We start from the raw sequence: 13,742 nt of genomic DNA, 5'->3' as shown, positions 1-13,742 counted from the left end.
GTATTTTTGGATTTGGGGAAGGGAGATAGAAAGTACCTTCCTTTATATTTCTTAGATCTGAGGTGAAAACCAATATGGAAATGCTAAGAATTCTCCATTTGGACAGACTGGAATTACTTTATGTAATTATCTTTTACTGGCAATTCTAGCAACACTAGGGATAAGAAGAATCAGCCAAATTATTAACCCCTTCCAACTTATGACAGAGAAGATAAAGTGAGAAAGAGAGAGATGAAACAGCTCTTTACTGAAGCAAGTTCATTTTTCTCACAAAATTAGATGTCAATCAAGAAACCTCACCCTTCTGCGTAATCTGTCTCGTTCTTCGCGGATAGCATTCATAGTGGCCTTAGTTCTGTTTAATTCTTCTTCCTTGCCGCACAGCATAGCTGTTAAGCTTTCATTCTCTTCCCTCAAACCTGCCAATTCCTTCTCCCATCGGGACCTTTCTTCAGCCAAATTTGGGTACAAATCTCGGCCAAGCACACCTTCAATCTCCTCAACTGTCTGAAAAACATAATAAATTAAAAAATTTTGAGGAGTGTATCATGAGGAATCTCTAAATATACACATTCATATTAATTCATTGCTGTTTAGTAGATAAAAACTATCATTTTTGATCATTTATACTACCATTTTAGTCCTTTGTCAATAGATAAGTTCAAACATAATGGGAAAAATATACTAAAAACTTCACATCGTTGCCCAAATTTATTTGGATCCATTTGAATTAGAATACAACATTTCATAGAATTTTTCCTAATCTTTTATGAAGATCAGTGTTTTACTCTTATGGCTTTTAGGTCTCTCTCTGTACACACACGTGCTCACACACACACACACCCTGTATACACAAACCAGCCAGAGTATATGTGTTATTCTGGCTATATCTATATACAAATAAATAAATAAAATAAATATACAATAAAAAAACCAAAGTAAAACAAAAAATCCAAAGTCTTTTCTAAACCAGAGTTCCTTAAACTTCTTGTTTTCATAAGCATGCTATCTTACACAGAAAAAATATACAATGTAAAACATACCCAATGCAAACAACAACAACAACAACAAAACAAAGCCCAGCAATATCACAATGTAAACAAAAGGAATAAAGAAATTGAAAATATTAAATTGCAGTTTAGAGCAGGGGTGTCAAACTTGATTTCACTGACGGCTGCATGAGGGTTGTGTTTGACCTTGGGGGCCGGGTGGGCGTGGCCAGCTTGATGTCACTCATGTTGGGGGTATCTGTGGTGTCCCAAGTGCTCTGCCAGTGAAAACGGGCTCCAGAGCTCCATTTTCAGATGCGATGGCCTCCTGTCACCCTCTGCCAGTGAAAACGGACCTCGGGGGGGTACATGTGGCCTCCTGAGCTCCATTTTCACTGGCAGAGGCACTGAGGGCTGGTCCTTTGCTGTTTCTAGGGCGGCCCCATGGGCCAGATCTAAGCACCCCATGGGACAGATCTGGCCCCCGGCCCTTGAGTTTGGCACCCCTGATTTAGGGTATCCAAAACAGTTTAGTTTTCAAGAGCTTTCAAACAACCAGCAAAGACGGAGCCAGCCAGATCTCTACAGGGAGGCTATCAATAAAGGTTATAAAAAACAGTGTTATTTGGTCCCAACACAAGAGACCAAAATTCTCTCTCTCTTCTCCCCCCAAACATTTTTGTGGATATTTATTAAATTAATTAACTCAGAAATGGACAAAAATTGATTTAGGGCTGGCAAAGGAAAGAAATAGAGAATCCAAAATATATACAGATATACCCCACTCCCGAAAACAGCTAAACATAATGGACATTTTCTTGGTTTTCTTGGAAGAATATGTTGAAGCATTTCCCTCAGATATATCTTTTTACTAAACTAATCTGAACAGTAAAAGGCCAGCTACTGTTGAAAAACTAAAAATAGCTTTAAAGTAAGATAAAGGATACTATGCAAATCTGTAGGCATTTCTTTAGAGCTAAAGAAATTATGAGTATTTCAATGAAATTGAATCAGATTACTTACAACTATGTTTGCAAGACAATACTTGTTACAACTTATTTGCAGTATTAGATTCATAACAGCAGCTGGAATTCACATGCTGTTGTTATAAGTGCTATGCATTTTATATTGTCATGCATTCACTTTGAAATAACAGTGATTTTCTTGGAAAGAAAACATAACTCAAATTTGCTTAAAATTTGTAATTATGATATTCTCAACTTTCTATTTCATTTTTGTAACTTTCTTGGGCTGCGCTTGCCTCCCAACTAAATATATACAGCTATGTTTAAGACTCAGTCAAGAGGAAATTGTACTTTTTAAAGATAAAAAGGGCCTATTTCATTCACATCTTGTTATGCTAATGTAAGCAATACTAAACCATTGACATTTGTAGAGCATATTTGCTCAGTAGGCAATAAAGTACATGAAACATTCTAATTAAGTTCTAAAATGGGTAGCAAAGTGCATTCCACTTAATCAGTCGATATATTAAGTGGACTTACTGCTGCTTTCATTAACTAATTAAGAAAAAAAGTTACTGTTAACTGAATGAACTACCACTTACTAATGCAAACACTACAAGTTCCTTATCTGGAATAGACACAGTCTAAAAGGTGTTCTGTTCAAATAGCAGTAACTTATGGCAGTTTCAATTTGAATAAATTTGATGTGTTTTACTATTTTATCTGCTATGCAATAAGCTGATGCAAGGGAATTGGGAATAGCCGATTGCAATTTCAGTCTGGAATTCAGGGCACTCTCCTTTGTTTGCCATTCTTTTTCATCTCTTTCCAGGAATAAAACCAAGATAGAGCTGCTCATCTCGGTTCTCTTAGGAAGCCGCATGCATTATCAATGTCTGGGACGGCAGCACGGAAAATGTTGGAGACCTGTTTTTTTGCAAAGTTTTAAAAGAAATGGCTCTTCCACTTTAGCATTTTGTCATCAATCAATTGACAGCTGGCTTCTTTTGACAAAGAGTTGTTACTGCGAAAACTTTGAAGTTCTGAAGAGCACTAAATCTGCTGTCTCTGAACAGATAATCATGCCTGGAGCAGTTGAGTAATAAAACAATAAGCAGTGCCATGTAAATCTCTTTTCTCCCCTCCCCAATTGAACTGGAGCAGGGAAACCACCAGTATGAGATGTAGGGAGTGTATTCCTTGGTCCTCTGTAAAGACAGACAGAACTTGTGATCTATCCTCTCCCTTTATACTTAGTTGTCATATATAGTGTGTGGCTGTGCATGTGTTTTTCTTCTTTAGTCTGACTTCAAAGCTACAGTTGACTATGAAGCAAAAAAGGCACAGTTATTATTCCTAGTACGAGTAACCTAAAATATCCCAGCTATGAGTTTAGCAAAAACCACTCACTTCTTGCCTTTTTATCTTTCTTCTCAATGTGTAGGAATAAAGGAAAGAATTCGTGTAGAACTGAAAAGAAGACATTTCTAGAAAATTTTCATTGTTCTTCGCATGTATATTTACACATTTTGGGACAGAAGTTGGCAGCATATGTGTTGTCTAAATCAGTTTTATTCATGATGTATCTTCCCAGATATCAAATCCTAGTCCATCCCTACATTTTGCCAGGTGAGGACATCTCAGTTGGCAACAAGCCAAAACAGGGATTCTAAGGATTAGCAATTGTGTCAGAAAATGTTATGCTGCTTTGGTTTTTTGCGGTTAGTTTAGTTTATTAGTTTTAAACCTAATAAGAAAAGAAAGATGGGACATAGGAATAATTGAACATGAGACAAAAATCTGTTGCCAAAGTTTTCCAAGATAGAGAATTCTAAAACTGCCCAAAGATATGGGCAAAACAAATAGTCCTTGACTTGACCACAATTCAGCCCAAAATTTCTGTTAAATGAGACATTTGTTAAGATAATTTGCCCCATTTTACGATCTTTCTTGCCTCAATTGTTAAGTGAATCATTGCAGTTGATAATTTAGTAACCCAAGTGTTGAGTGAATCTGGATGCCCCATTGACTTTCCTTGTCAGAAGGTTGCAAAACGTGATCACATGATCCCAGGACACTGCAACGGTCATAAATATGAATCAACTGCCGAGTATCTGAATTTTGATCACATGATGATGGGGATGCTGCAAAGGTCATTACTGTAAAAAATGATCATAAGTCACTTTTTTCAGTGCCGTTGTAACTTTGAATGATCACTAAGTGAACTGTTTTAAGTCGAGGACTACATGTATTGCATTTGCTATAGTCATAGCAAAAGCGATTTCTATGACTAAGATCATGCTTATGTTATGCCATGGCTATTCATAAGCCCCATTCACATGAAGTGGCAGAAGAAGGATTTAGTACTTTTCTTTGAGAAAAGGTAAAATGAAATCCTTCCACTCACTTAATGACTACATTACTTAGTGATGGAAGTTCTGATCCCAATTGTGGTCATAAGTTGAGGACTACCTGTAAACTTACCTGCTTATACGAAAGTGATACCATATTTCCCTGAAAATAAGACCCTGTCTTATATTTTTTTAATCCCTGAAATAAGCGCTTGGCCTTATTGCTATGCGCTCAAAAGCCCAATTGGGCTTATTATCAGGGGATGTCTTATTTTGGGGGAAACAGGATATATAGTAATCAACAACTTTAGTCACTAATAAAACTCAATCATGCATGTGATTAGCATTTAAAAATTAGCATGAATCAAGATGTATAAATTCAGCCAAAATTTGTGCAATACTCCTTATTCCAGTTAAAATGTACGTGGTTGCAATAATATGATTTCTTAATAAAAGTGTATATTACGCTAAGGCTGAACTATGATCATTCAATTCTGAATGTGTATGTAAAAGTGGCAGGAACACTGGTTAACTAATAACTAATTATCTGTTTGTAGGAAGACATATTTCTCTATTATTGTAATGGTGGGCTCATTTTGAAAATTTCTCTAAATATTTTTCAAATATTTTGATCAACATGTTACTTCCCTCTTAAGTGTCTTCTAAATGTATCATTAGAATTCTAATTTCTATTACTATCCACAACTTCTCATTTCTAACTTGGTATTTTATATAACAGCACAGATTTATAGGTGACCTACACAGATCACCTTTAAATAAAAATTCAGGAGCCTTCCCTGAGCTTCTCAGATTGTGGATGCATAAACGAACTTCATTTCTGAAGTATAAAAAAGGAATAAAACAAAATCCTTTTGGAATAAATAAACAATTTTTAAACAATAGAGTTTTCCTGTTTGAACAAGAAATGTAGCATGTAGAAAATCACAAACATAATATTTGTTTTGATTATTATTAATTATAATAATTCAATAATTCAAATAGGATGTATATCTTATACATCTTATTATCTCTTAAAATGGTTTAGAAAGTGTACAAGTTTTGAAAAATCTATAAAATGATATATAGGGTACACATGTAACACCTCTCCTATGCGAGCTGCACTGGCTCCCGGTGGTCTTCCGGGTGCGCTTCAAGGTGTTGGTTCTTACCTTTAAATTGCTCCATGGCTTAGGACCTGGGTACTTACGAGACCACCTTCTGCAACCAATAACCTCCCACCAACCAGCACGCTCCCACAGGGTGGGCCTCCTCAGGGTGCCAACACTAAAGCAATGTCGACTGGTGGTTCCCAGGGAAAGAGCCTTTTCTGTGGAGGCACCTACCCTTTGGAACAGATTACCCCCAGGGATACGAATGATCCCAGATCTTCGTACTTTCCGTCGTGCACTTAAGACCTTTCTATTTCACCAAGCCGGGCTGGCATAAATCTCTTCTAATTTTCCTAAATCTTTATGTTGAAAATTCTTAACCGATGAACCAAATTGGTTTAATCATCTTATATTCACATTTTATATGTATGTTATTTTAACTGTTCACCGCCCTGAGTCCTTCGGGAGAAGGGCGGTATAGAAATTGAATAAATAAATAAATAAAATAAATAAATATCAGGCCAGAATATATGACGGAAACAGCACTGGTTGCTCTTTTTCATGATCTCTAGATCTTATAACACTGACCATGGTATCCATCTGAAATGGCTCTGGGTTGGGGTGGGGGGCACTGCATTATGTCGGTTCACTTCCTGTCTCTGGGACCATTCTCAGTTGATGTTGATTGGGAGCAAGAGGTCTGAACCCTTGATTTGAGGGGTCCATCAAGGGTCAGTACTTTATCTGTTCCTGTTTAACATCTACATGAAACCACTGGGGGAGATCATCCATCTCTCCTTGGGATAAGATATCATCAATATGTTGATGATGTTTGGCCGTACATCTCTGACCATGGTGAGTTAACCAATGCTACAACCACCCTCTCTTTGTGCCTGTTGAGGTCTGGATGAGGAGCACAGACTAAAACAGAATCCTGGCAAGATGAAGTGGTTATGGGTTAGGCCTCTTTGGCTCTTGTAGAATTACCCTCTTTGGTCATGGGTGAGGTTGCACTACCCCAAACCAATTCAGTGCATAATCATAAACAAGACTCCCCATCATGTTGCTTTTCTAAAAGGCCTAAAAACATGGCTTTGTCAGCAGACAGGGACCATGAATGGAAATGAAGCCAATCAAGTGACTGATATGATTGTGTGCTTGCTGCCATGGGGTGGTATATTGTTTCTCTGTGTTGGAGAGGGTTATAGGTTTTATCTGGTGGGTTTTTAAATGTTATAAGATACCTGGAGTCGCCTATGTGTGAAATGGGCAGCCACAGAAATTTGTTAAACAAACAAACAAACAAACAAACAAATGCTTCTTTATCAAATAAATGATACATGTGGACCAATTACATTATATTCAATAAACAGTTATGATTAACATTAATATTACCACACCTTAATGGCCAAGTCACAGTGTTCACTGGCAGTAGTGAGCTGTTCAATATGCCTGTCAACATCTGCCACAGACAGGCTACAGCTGCTCTTCTTTCTCCCACAGACAACATTCTCCAGTCCTGTCAGCACTCTCTGCAATTCAGAGTTCAAGTCACTACAGGTATCTGAAATAAAACAGAATGCATCAGATTAGCATTGAAGATGCTAGTTGAAGAGGTAGTCTTCATCTTTCTAATGGGATTAGGGAAGAAGAAGAAGAAGAAGGATGCTCAACAGATTCAAATTTTCCTTGAAAATACTAACATCCTAATCTTGCAGCCTACCAATTATCACCTGATAACTAAGGTAAAAATAGGCTGAAATACAAACTTCTTTAAGTCCTTCTTAAAGCTCCTATTGCTCAATTTCTGTGTAAGGGAAATCAAGGTAATTTTTTCCAGAACAATACAAATGGAGGTTGGTTGCCATTATCTTTTGGCTTATTTTTTTAGTCTCATCTCTGGGACTTCCTGATAATCTTCTATCCAAGTATTAATCAGATCTGGCTTTCTTTAGATTTCTTTGAGACCTGCAAATCAGCCTAAAAGTTGGGAGTCTGATTTTTCACAACACGAGAAAACCATTAACTTGGGGACCTCAATGGTAAGGTCACTGCCAAAAATGTGAATCATATACACAATATCACTGAAGCTAACAAATAAGGCAAAACGGAAATCTTCAGTGTTATGTAATTATATTCTTCTAAGCAATCTTTAGCATGGCTCACTTATGTTTTATAACACCTTATAAGTGTCTGTAATACCAGAGCACTATATCCTCATTACAATTTGTTCAAGAAAGTGAGATGATGTCTGTTTTTGCTTGCACTGCATCCCTGATTACATTTATTAAATTGAATGGTCAGAAGATGAATTAGTACAATCCACCCATATAATGATAGTGGTGAGGAATAAACTTAATGGCATTCAACAATATACTTATCTTTTATAGGTGACAATAACGAAGTGAGAGGCAAACAATATATATTCCTACTGAATTTACTAGGTAATGTTTATAGAATCCAAAGTTTTTTCACTTATTTTATTTATGACCATAGACCAAAATGAAAGCAATAATACAGTTATGAACTAATAAAACATAATGAAGAATTACCATACAAAAGGAACAAAAAGTTAATGAGAAATATTAAATGTTGGCAAACTTTCTACATAAGACAAATTTATAGAATCACTCAAACTTTTGTATCACTGAAGAATATATTAGAAGTATTTTCTATTTAAGAATTCTACTAAGAAAATCAGCAGAATTTAACAACTTTAATATTTCAATAGATTGATCCATTTGTAAAAATTGCACAACTTTCATTTTAGATCAACTCAATCCTTTAGTAACAAGGGGGAATATTAATTCAGAGTGCCAAGTATAAGTATAAGGAGTAGTGTAGCATAGCAAGACAGATGGAAGGTCTTGATCGTCTCATGTGAATGTGGACAAAGGTGCTTTGAACATGGGATATCACTGAATTTTCCTTCATCATCCTGGTTCATTCAAGGTAAAACACTGAATCTTGCAATGCTTGTAAATGCTCCCACCTTATAGGACAGAGAAAGTGGCCTATTGTAAAATCTCCCATAAAAATTATTTGAACCTTTGCAGAACTTCTGTCCTTTTACAGATCTGAATCAAGGACTCTGGCTACCATTGGGACTGGGCTAAAGGGCTGTAGTAAGACAATTCCAAGGTCATGTATTTTTCTTAAGAAGAGATAAACTTGTCAGCAAGGACTAAATGAACAAATGATCCTTCCTGGAAAATTAGATTTGGCTGATATTTCTAACTAGTGTTAGAACTAGGGAAATTAATTATAGCATTGGAAGATTTTTGGGCATACAACAACAGCTTTTCAAGCCATTTGTTAATTCTAAGCAGCTGTAGATTCAAAATCAATTCCAAGATATGTAAAAATCTTGGTCTATTCAGCTGGGATATCATTGATTTTCTGATCATATTTATTACTTAGTAAAGAAAGCCATTTTTAAAAAAATAAATCAATTTGATTTATCAAAGTAATGTGTTGCTATAATTCTGTTGAAAAGTAACCTGAGAATGACAACGTAAATGATTATTGCTTAATCTGGAGATCAAAATTAAATGTTTACTTTCATATATATGAACTAAACAGGAAAAGCTTCTTGAGTGAAGAACCTAGTTGCATAGGAAACTGTTTGCTAGGTACTGATAAATATTAATGAGTTTTTCTAAAAGTTTTTACTCTGGATGAATTTATAAAAAAGGTGTTCATATTGTAAAATATTCAAACTTGTAACTTAATAGTTTTTCATTAATGTAGTTCAAATTCCTCAATCTCAATCTCAATCCGACCGAACACTGGTAAGATCTTATATTAAGAATTACCTAGTGGCGATAAGAGTAGAGAAGAGTAACTACTTTTCTACTCTTATTGCGTCATCAGATAATCGCCCAGCCGCCCTGTTTAGGGTGACCCGCTCTCTGCTCCATCAAGAGACGCGGGAAGACCCCTTGGAGGGTAGAGCTGAGAATTTTGTACAATATCTGTATGACAAAATTGCTCAGATTCGTGAACAGCTAGACTCTGACTGGATTGATCCAGAGGAGATGACAGGGGCAGGTCCTGAGAATATTATTTGGGAAGAGTTTGATCCTGTGACTCCCGAAAGCGTGGACAGGATACTGAACAGACTAAATGCGACCACATGTTTATTGGACCCGTGTCCATCCTGGTTGGTACTGGCCTCCCGGGAGGTGACGCGAGGCTGGCTCCAGGAGATTATAAATGCTTCTTTGAGTGAGGGTGTCTTTCCCACCGTCTTGAAAGAGGCGGTGGTGAGGCCCCTCCTCAAGAAGCCCTCCCTGGATCCAGCTGTATTAGCAAATTATCGTCCTGTCTCCAACCTTCGCTTTGTTGCAAAGGTTGTTGAGAGTGTGGTTGCACGACAACTGCCTCAGTACCTGGATGAATCGAATTATCTAGATCCGTTCCAGTCGGGATTCAGGCCCGGGTACAGCACAGAGACAGCATTGGTCGCATTGGTTGATGATCTCTGGAGGGCTCGGGACAGGGGTTGCTCCTCTGTCCTAGTCCTACTAGACCTCTCAGCGGCTTTTGATACCATCGATCATGATATCATGCTGCACCAGTTGGAAGGGTTGGGGGTGGGGGGCACTGTTCTACAGTGGTTCTCCTCCTTTCTCTCTGACCGGTTGCAGTCTGTGTTGACAGGGGGGCAGAGGTCGACCCCAAGGTCCCTTATATGTGGGGTGCCACAAGGATCGGTCCTCTCGCCCCTTCTATTCAACATTTATGTGAAGCCGCTGGGTGAGATCATCCGTGGTTTTGGGGTGAAGTACCATCAGTACGCTGATGACACCCAGCTGTACATCTCCACCCCAGACCACCCCAATGATGCCCTCGAGATGATGTCCTGGTGCCTGGAGGCCGTACGGATCTGGATGGGGAGGAACAAACTCAGACTCAACCCATCCAAGACCGAGTGGCTGTGGTTTCCGTCATCCCGATATAGTCAGTTGGCGCCATCTCTGACTATTGGGGGTGAGTCGTTGGCCCCCACAGATGGGGTTCGCAACTTGGGCATCCTCCTGGACTCACGGCTTTTTGAAGAGCATATGACGGCCGTAGCCAGGACGACTTTTTATCAGGTTCGCCTGATTCGCCAGTTGCATCCCTTTCTGGATCGGGACTCGTTACGCACGGTCACTCACGCCCTTGTCACCTCACGCCTGGATTATTGTAATGCTCTCTACATGGGGCTCCCCTTGAGAAGCACCCGAAGGCTCCAACTGGTCCAGAATGCGGCCGCGCGGGTGGTAATGGGAGCAATGTGGCGCTCTCATGTAACCCCCCTCCTGCGCGAGCTGCACTGGCTCCCAGTGGTCTTCCGGGTGCGCTTCAAGGTTTTGGTTACTATCTTTAGAGCGCTCCATGGCTCAGGACCAGGGTACTTACGAGACCGCCTCCTGCCACCAATAGCCTCTCACCGACCAGTTCGCTCCCATAGAGAGGGACTCCTCAGGGTGCCGTCGGCCAAACAATGTCGACTGACGGCCCCCAGGGGGAGAGCCTTTTCTGTGGGGGCACCTACCATCTGGAACGGGCTTCCCCCGGAGTTACGAAACATCCAAGACTTACGCATATTCCACCGTGCCCTGAAAACATTTCTATTCCAACAAGCTGGTCTGGCCTAACTCTCCCTTTTTAATTGGCTTTTAAACTGGCTTTTAAATTGGGTTTTAAACCTCTTTAGATAAATTTGGATGTTTTTAATCTTTGAGCCTGAATTACTTAATCTGTTTCTTAATAGTTTTTAACTTCTATATGTATTTGTATTTATTATGGCTGTTCACCGCCCTGAGTCCTTCGGGAGTAGGGCGGTATACAAATATGAAAAATAAAAATAAAATAATAAATAATGTGTACATATTGCTATATTTTCTGTCTCTGTAGGCTACCTTCAATGAGCAACTGAACACTACAAAACTGATCTCAAAACATAAATTTTGTTAACACAGATATACTTAATACATTTTGATATGAAACAATTCCACTGGCAGAACCACAGTATGTAGTCTTGGATACTCTCTTGAGCTTAGTCGTTTGCTTGCAGCTGTTTCACTACTTGACTAGGTAACATCATCAGTACTAATCAATGTGGGATTTGTCCCCTGATTTTGTACAATAGAATGTCCTGCTGGATGTTACAATATATAGTACACAGAATAAATACAGTCACCATGTAGGGCCGACAGGCAGAAGATTAGCAGAGGATATCCATAAATACCAACCAGAAATCAGAAGACATAATGAAAACTCCTTAATCTCACAAGACATAGACAAACTCAACCATAGTTTCAATGGAAAACTGTGTAGGGAATTCCTGGAAGGTTCTCATTCACACAAATCTAATAGACAAAGAAATAAACCACATTTACACACCATTCAAAAGAGACAATAAAAAGCTAAGAAGGAAACAAAAAGATCAGAACATATCCTCTCCAGCAACCAACACCTAAATAAATAGGGATAAACACTAGACAAAAAATTAAGAAAAAACAATACCCTAAGTAGAGAACTACCAAGGAGGAAACATTAGAATGGCAAACAACAGGGAGGAAACCCCATGCTCACTAGTACTGATATTACCACCTAACTGGTAATGAAGCAGCTGCAAGCAACTGGCTTAGAGCACTAAAGACTCCAAAGTTCAACTCTGAGCTACGGTATGTATATTCTCTTTTACTAGAGAGAATATACATATTATATGGTAATTATACAAATATAATGCAAAAGAAGAGAAAATATATGGCTATAAAATTAGTCTTATGCTTAAATAAATTTAATATATATTTAATATACAAATACAATTTGTTGACTTCAAAGCGATCAAGGGTAGGAAAACATTCTCAACACAAACACTGAGAGCTGAACTATGGTCACTGCATTTTCTCTACTTGCAAGTTAAACAGAAAGAGATTCTTTCACTGAACTGAGCTCCACGGAGAAAAGAAATTACAGTACAGTGGACAGGAAGCACAAAAGAATGAAGAATCCTAACTTTATCTGTCCATCTTTTTGAGATATTTTGTTATGAAACTCCACTGACGTACAGAAATACAAATAAGAATGATGAAGCTGAAATACTTTGCATATCAAAGTTTCTGACATTTATATTGGGATAAATGATTAAGAGTTCTATTGCTTTTTCTAAGGGCTAATTTATAAAAATATTTCCCATAACAGTGTTTTATATGGGAGGATGTGAAATTTGTACTTGGCTTATTGCACAAATCAGCCCACTTGCATGAAATATTTCCACATCAATGTTACAATTCTTTAAGGGGTGATATTTCAAGCAACTGGAAAGGGTGAAGTAGTAAGCACGATATAAATATGCAACTGCTTCAGTAAGAGGTGATTACTGTAGGAATTCATTCCAACAGTGTTGGGAGGAAAGAAATCAATACGTCATATGTGAATGATAGTTTATGCAACAATTTCCTGTTTGATATGCATGAAGAAAATATATTTCTGTTACTTGCCAATACTTGAATATCAATATAATTAATTTATAAAGTTGTCTAAGGAAACACAAGAGAAAAATTAACATTTACTCATATAGCTGTTTTCAGTAAAAGGATGAGCACACAATAGAAACGGGCAAAGTACAGACCTTGCATAACCTCTGAGTTTCCCTGGAGATAAGCCTTAAAATTGGTTAAAATGCCACAAAGAAAATCAATGTCAATGTGGATTGACCACCTCAGGGATATACTTTTGAACTCTGCTTGTTTGCAAAGATAAACTACAATAAAATCAAAGCTTTAATATATCTACGAGAAAGCTGTTTGTCTACAATTAAAATCATGGTTCTGCATTAACTACATGTTTGTTTTATAATTAGCATGTTTCAGAGAAAGATGCAGCAATGAAATTGCTGAATTGATACAATTATTCTCCAATCATATAGAATAATTGCAGTTTAAGGTTTACCAAGAACCCAGTTATTCTTTTTATAATTCAAACCACCATAATAATCTGCATACATTTTGTCATAGTTTACATAACTGTGCTTTCCTCATTCTTATATTTTACATTGTGGCCTTCTGGTAATTTTCCTTCAGGAAATAAGACTAAAAGCAAAAGAGGTCTACATCTTGAGGAGAAAGCAGATTACATAAAATGTACAATATATGCCCAATTAGGGTTGTTTTTTTTTAGTCCTTGATGGGTTTTTTTTCGCCTATAGCAACACAGAGGCAAATTTTATATATCAACAAATTAAAAAAAAGCGGTTATAAGTAAAGTAGAAAAAAAGGCATACAAATGAAAACAAATATACTATTTGCTTTCTGACTGGTATAGGCACAACAT

At 37.7% G+C, this 13,742-nt stretch overlaps 1 protein-coding gene across 1 annotated transcript in view; it reads right to left on the bottom strand.

Annotated features, from left to right (window-relative positions):
* Positions 1–13,742, bottom strand: part of MCC (MCC regulator of WNT signaling pathway) — a 202,918-nt gene that overhangs the window by 29,601 nt on the left and 159,575 nt on the right. The window contains exons 7-8 of the mRNA XM_070938731.1: positions 6,815–6,978; positions 301–507 (exon numbers count right to left, since the gene is read on the bottom strand). Of these exons, the coding sequence (XP_070794832.1) occupies positions 301–507; positions 6,815–6,978 (371 nt within the window). The remainder of the gene's footprint in view (positions 1–300; positions 508–6,814; positions 6,979–13,742) is intronic.

Source organism: Pituophis catenifer, unplaced genomic scaffold (assembly GCF_029215685.1).
Source record: "Pituophis catenifer annectens isolate HBS135680 unplaced genomic scaffold, rPitCat1.0.hap2 SCAF_2, whole genome shotgun sequence".
Taxonomy (NCBI): domain Eukaryota; kingdom Metazoa; phylum Chordata; class Lepidosauria; order Squamata; family Colubridae; genus Pituophis; species Pituophis catenifer.
Note: the sequence above shows the minus strand (reverse complement) of the source record. Positions and strands in the feature narration are given on the sequence as shown.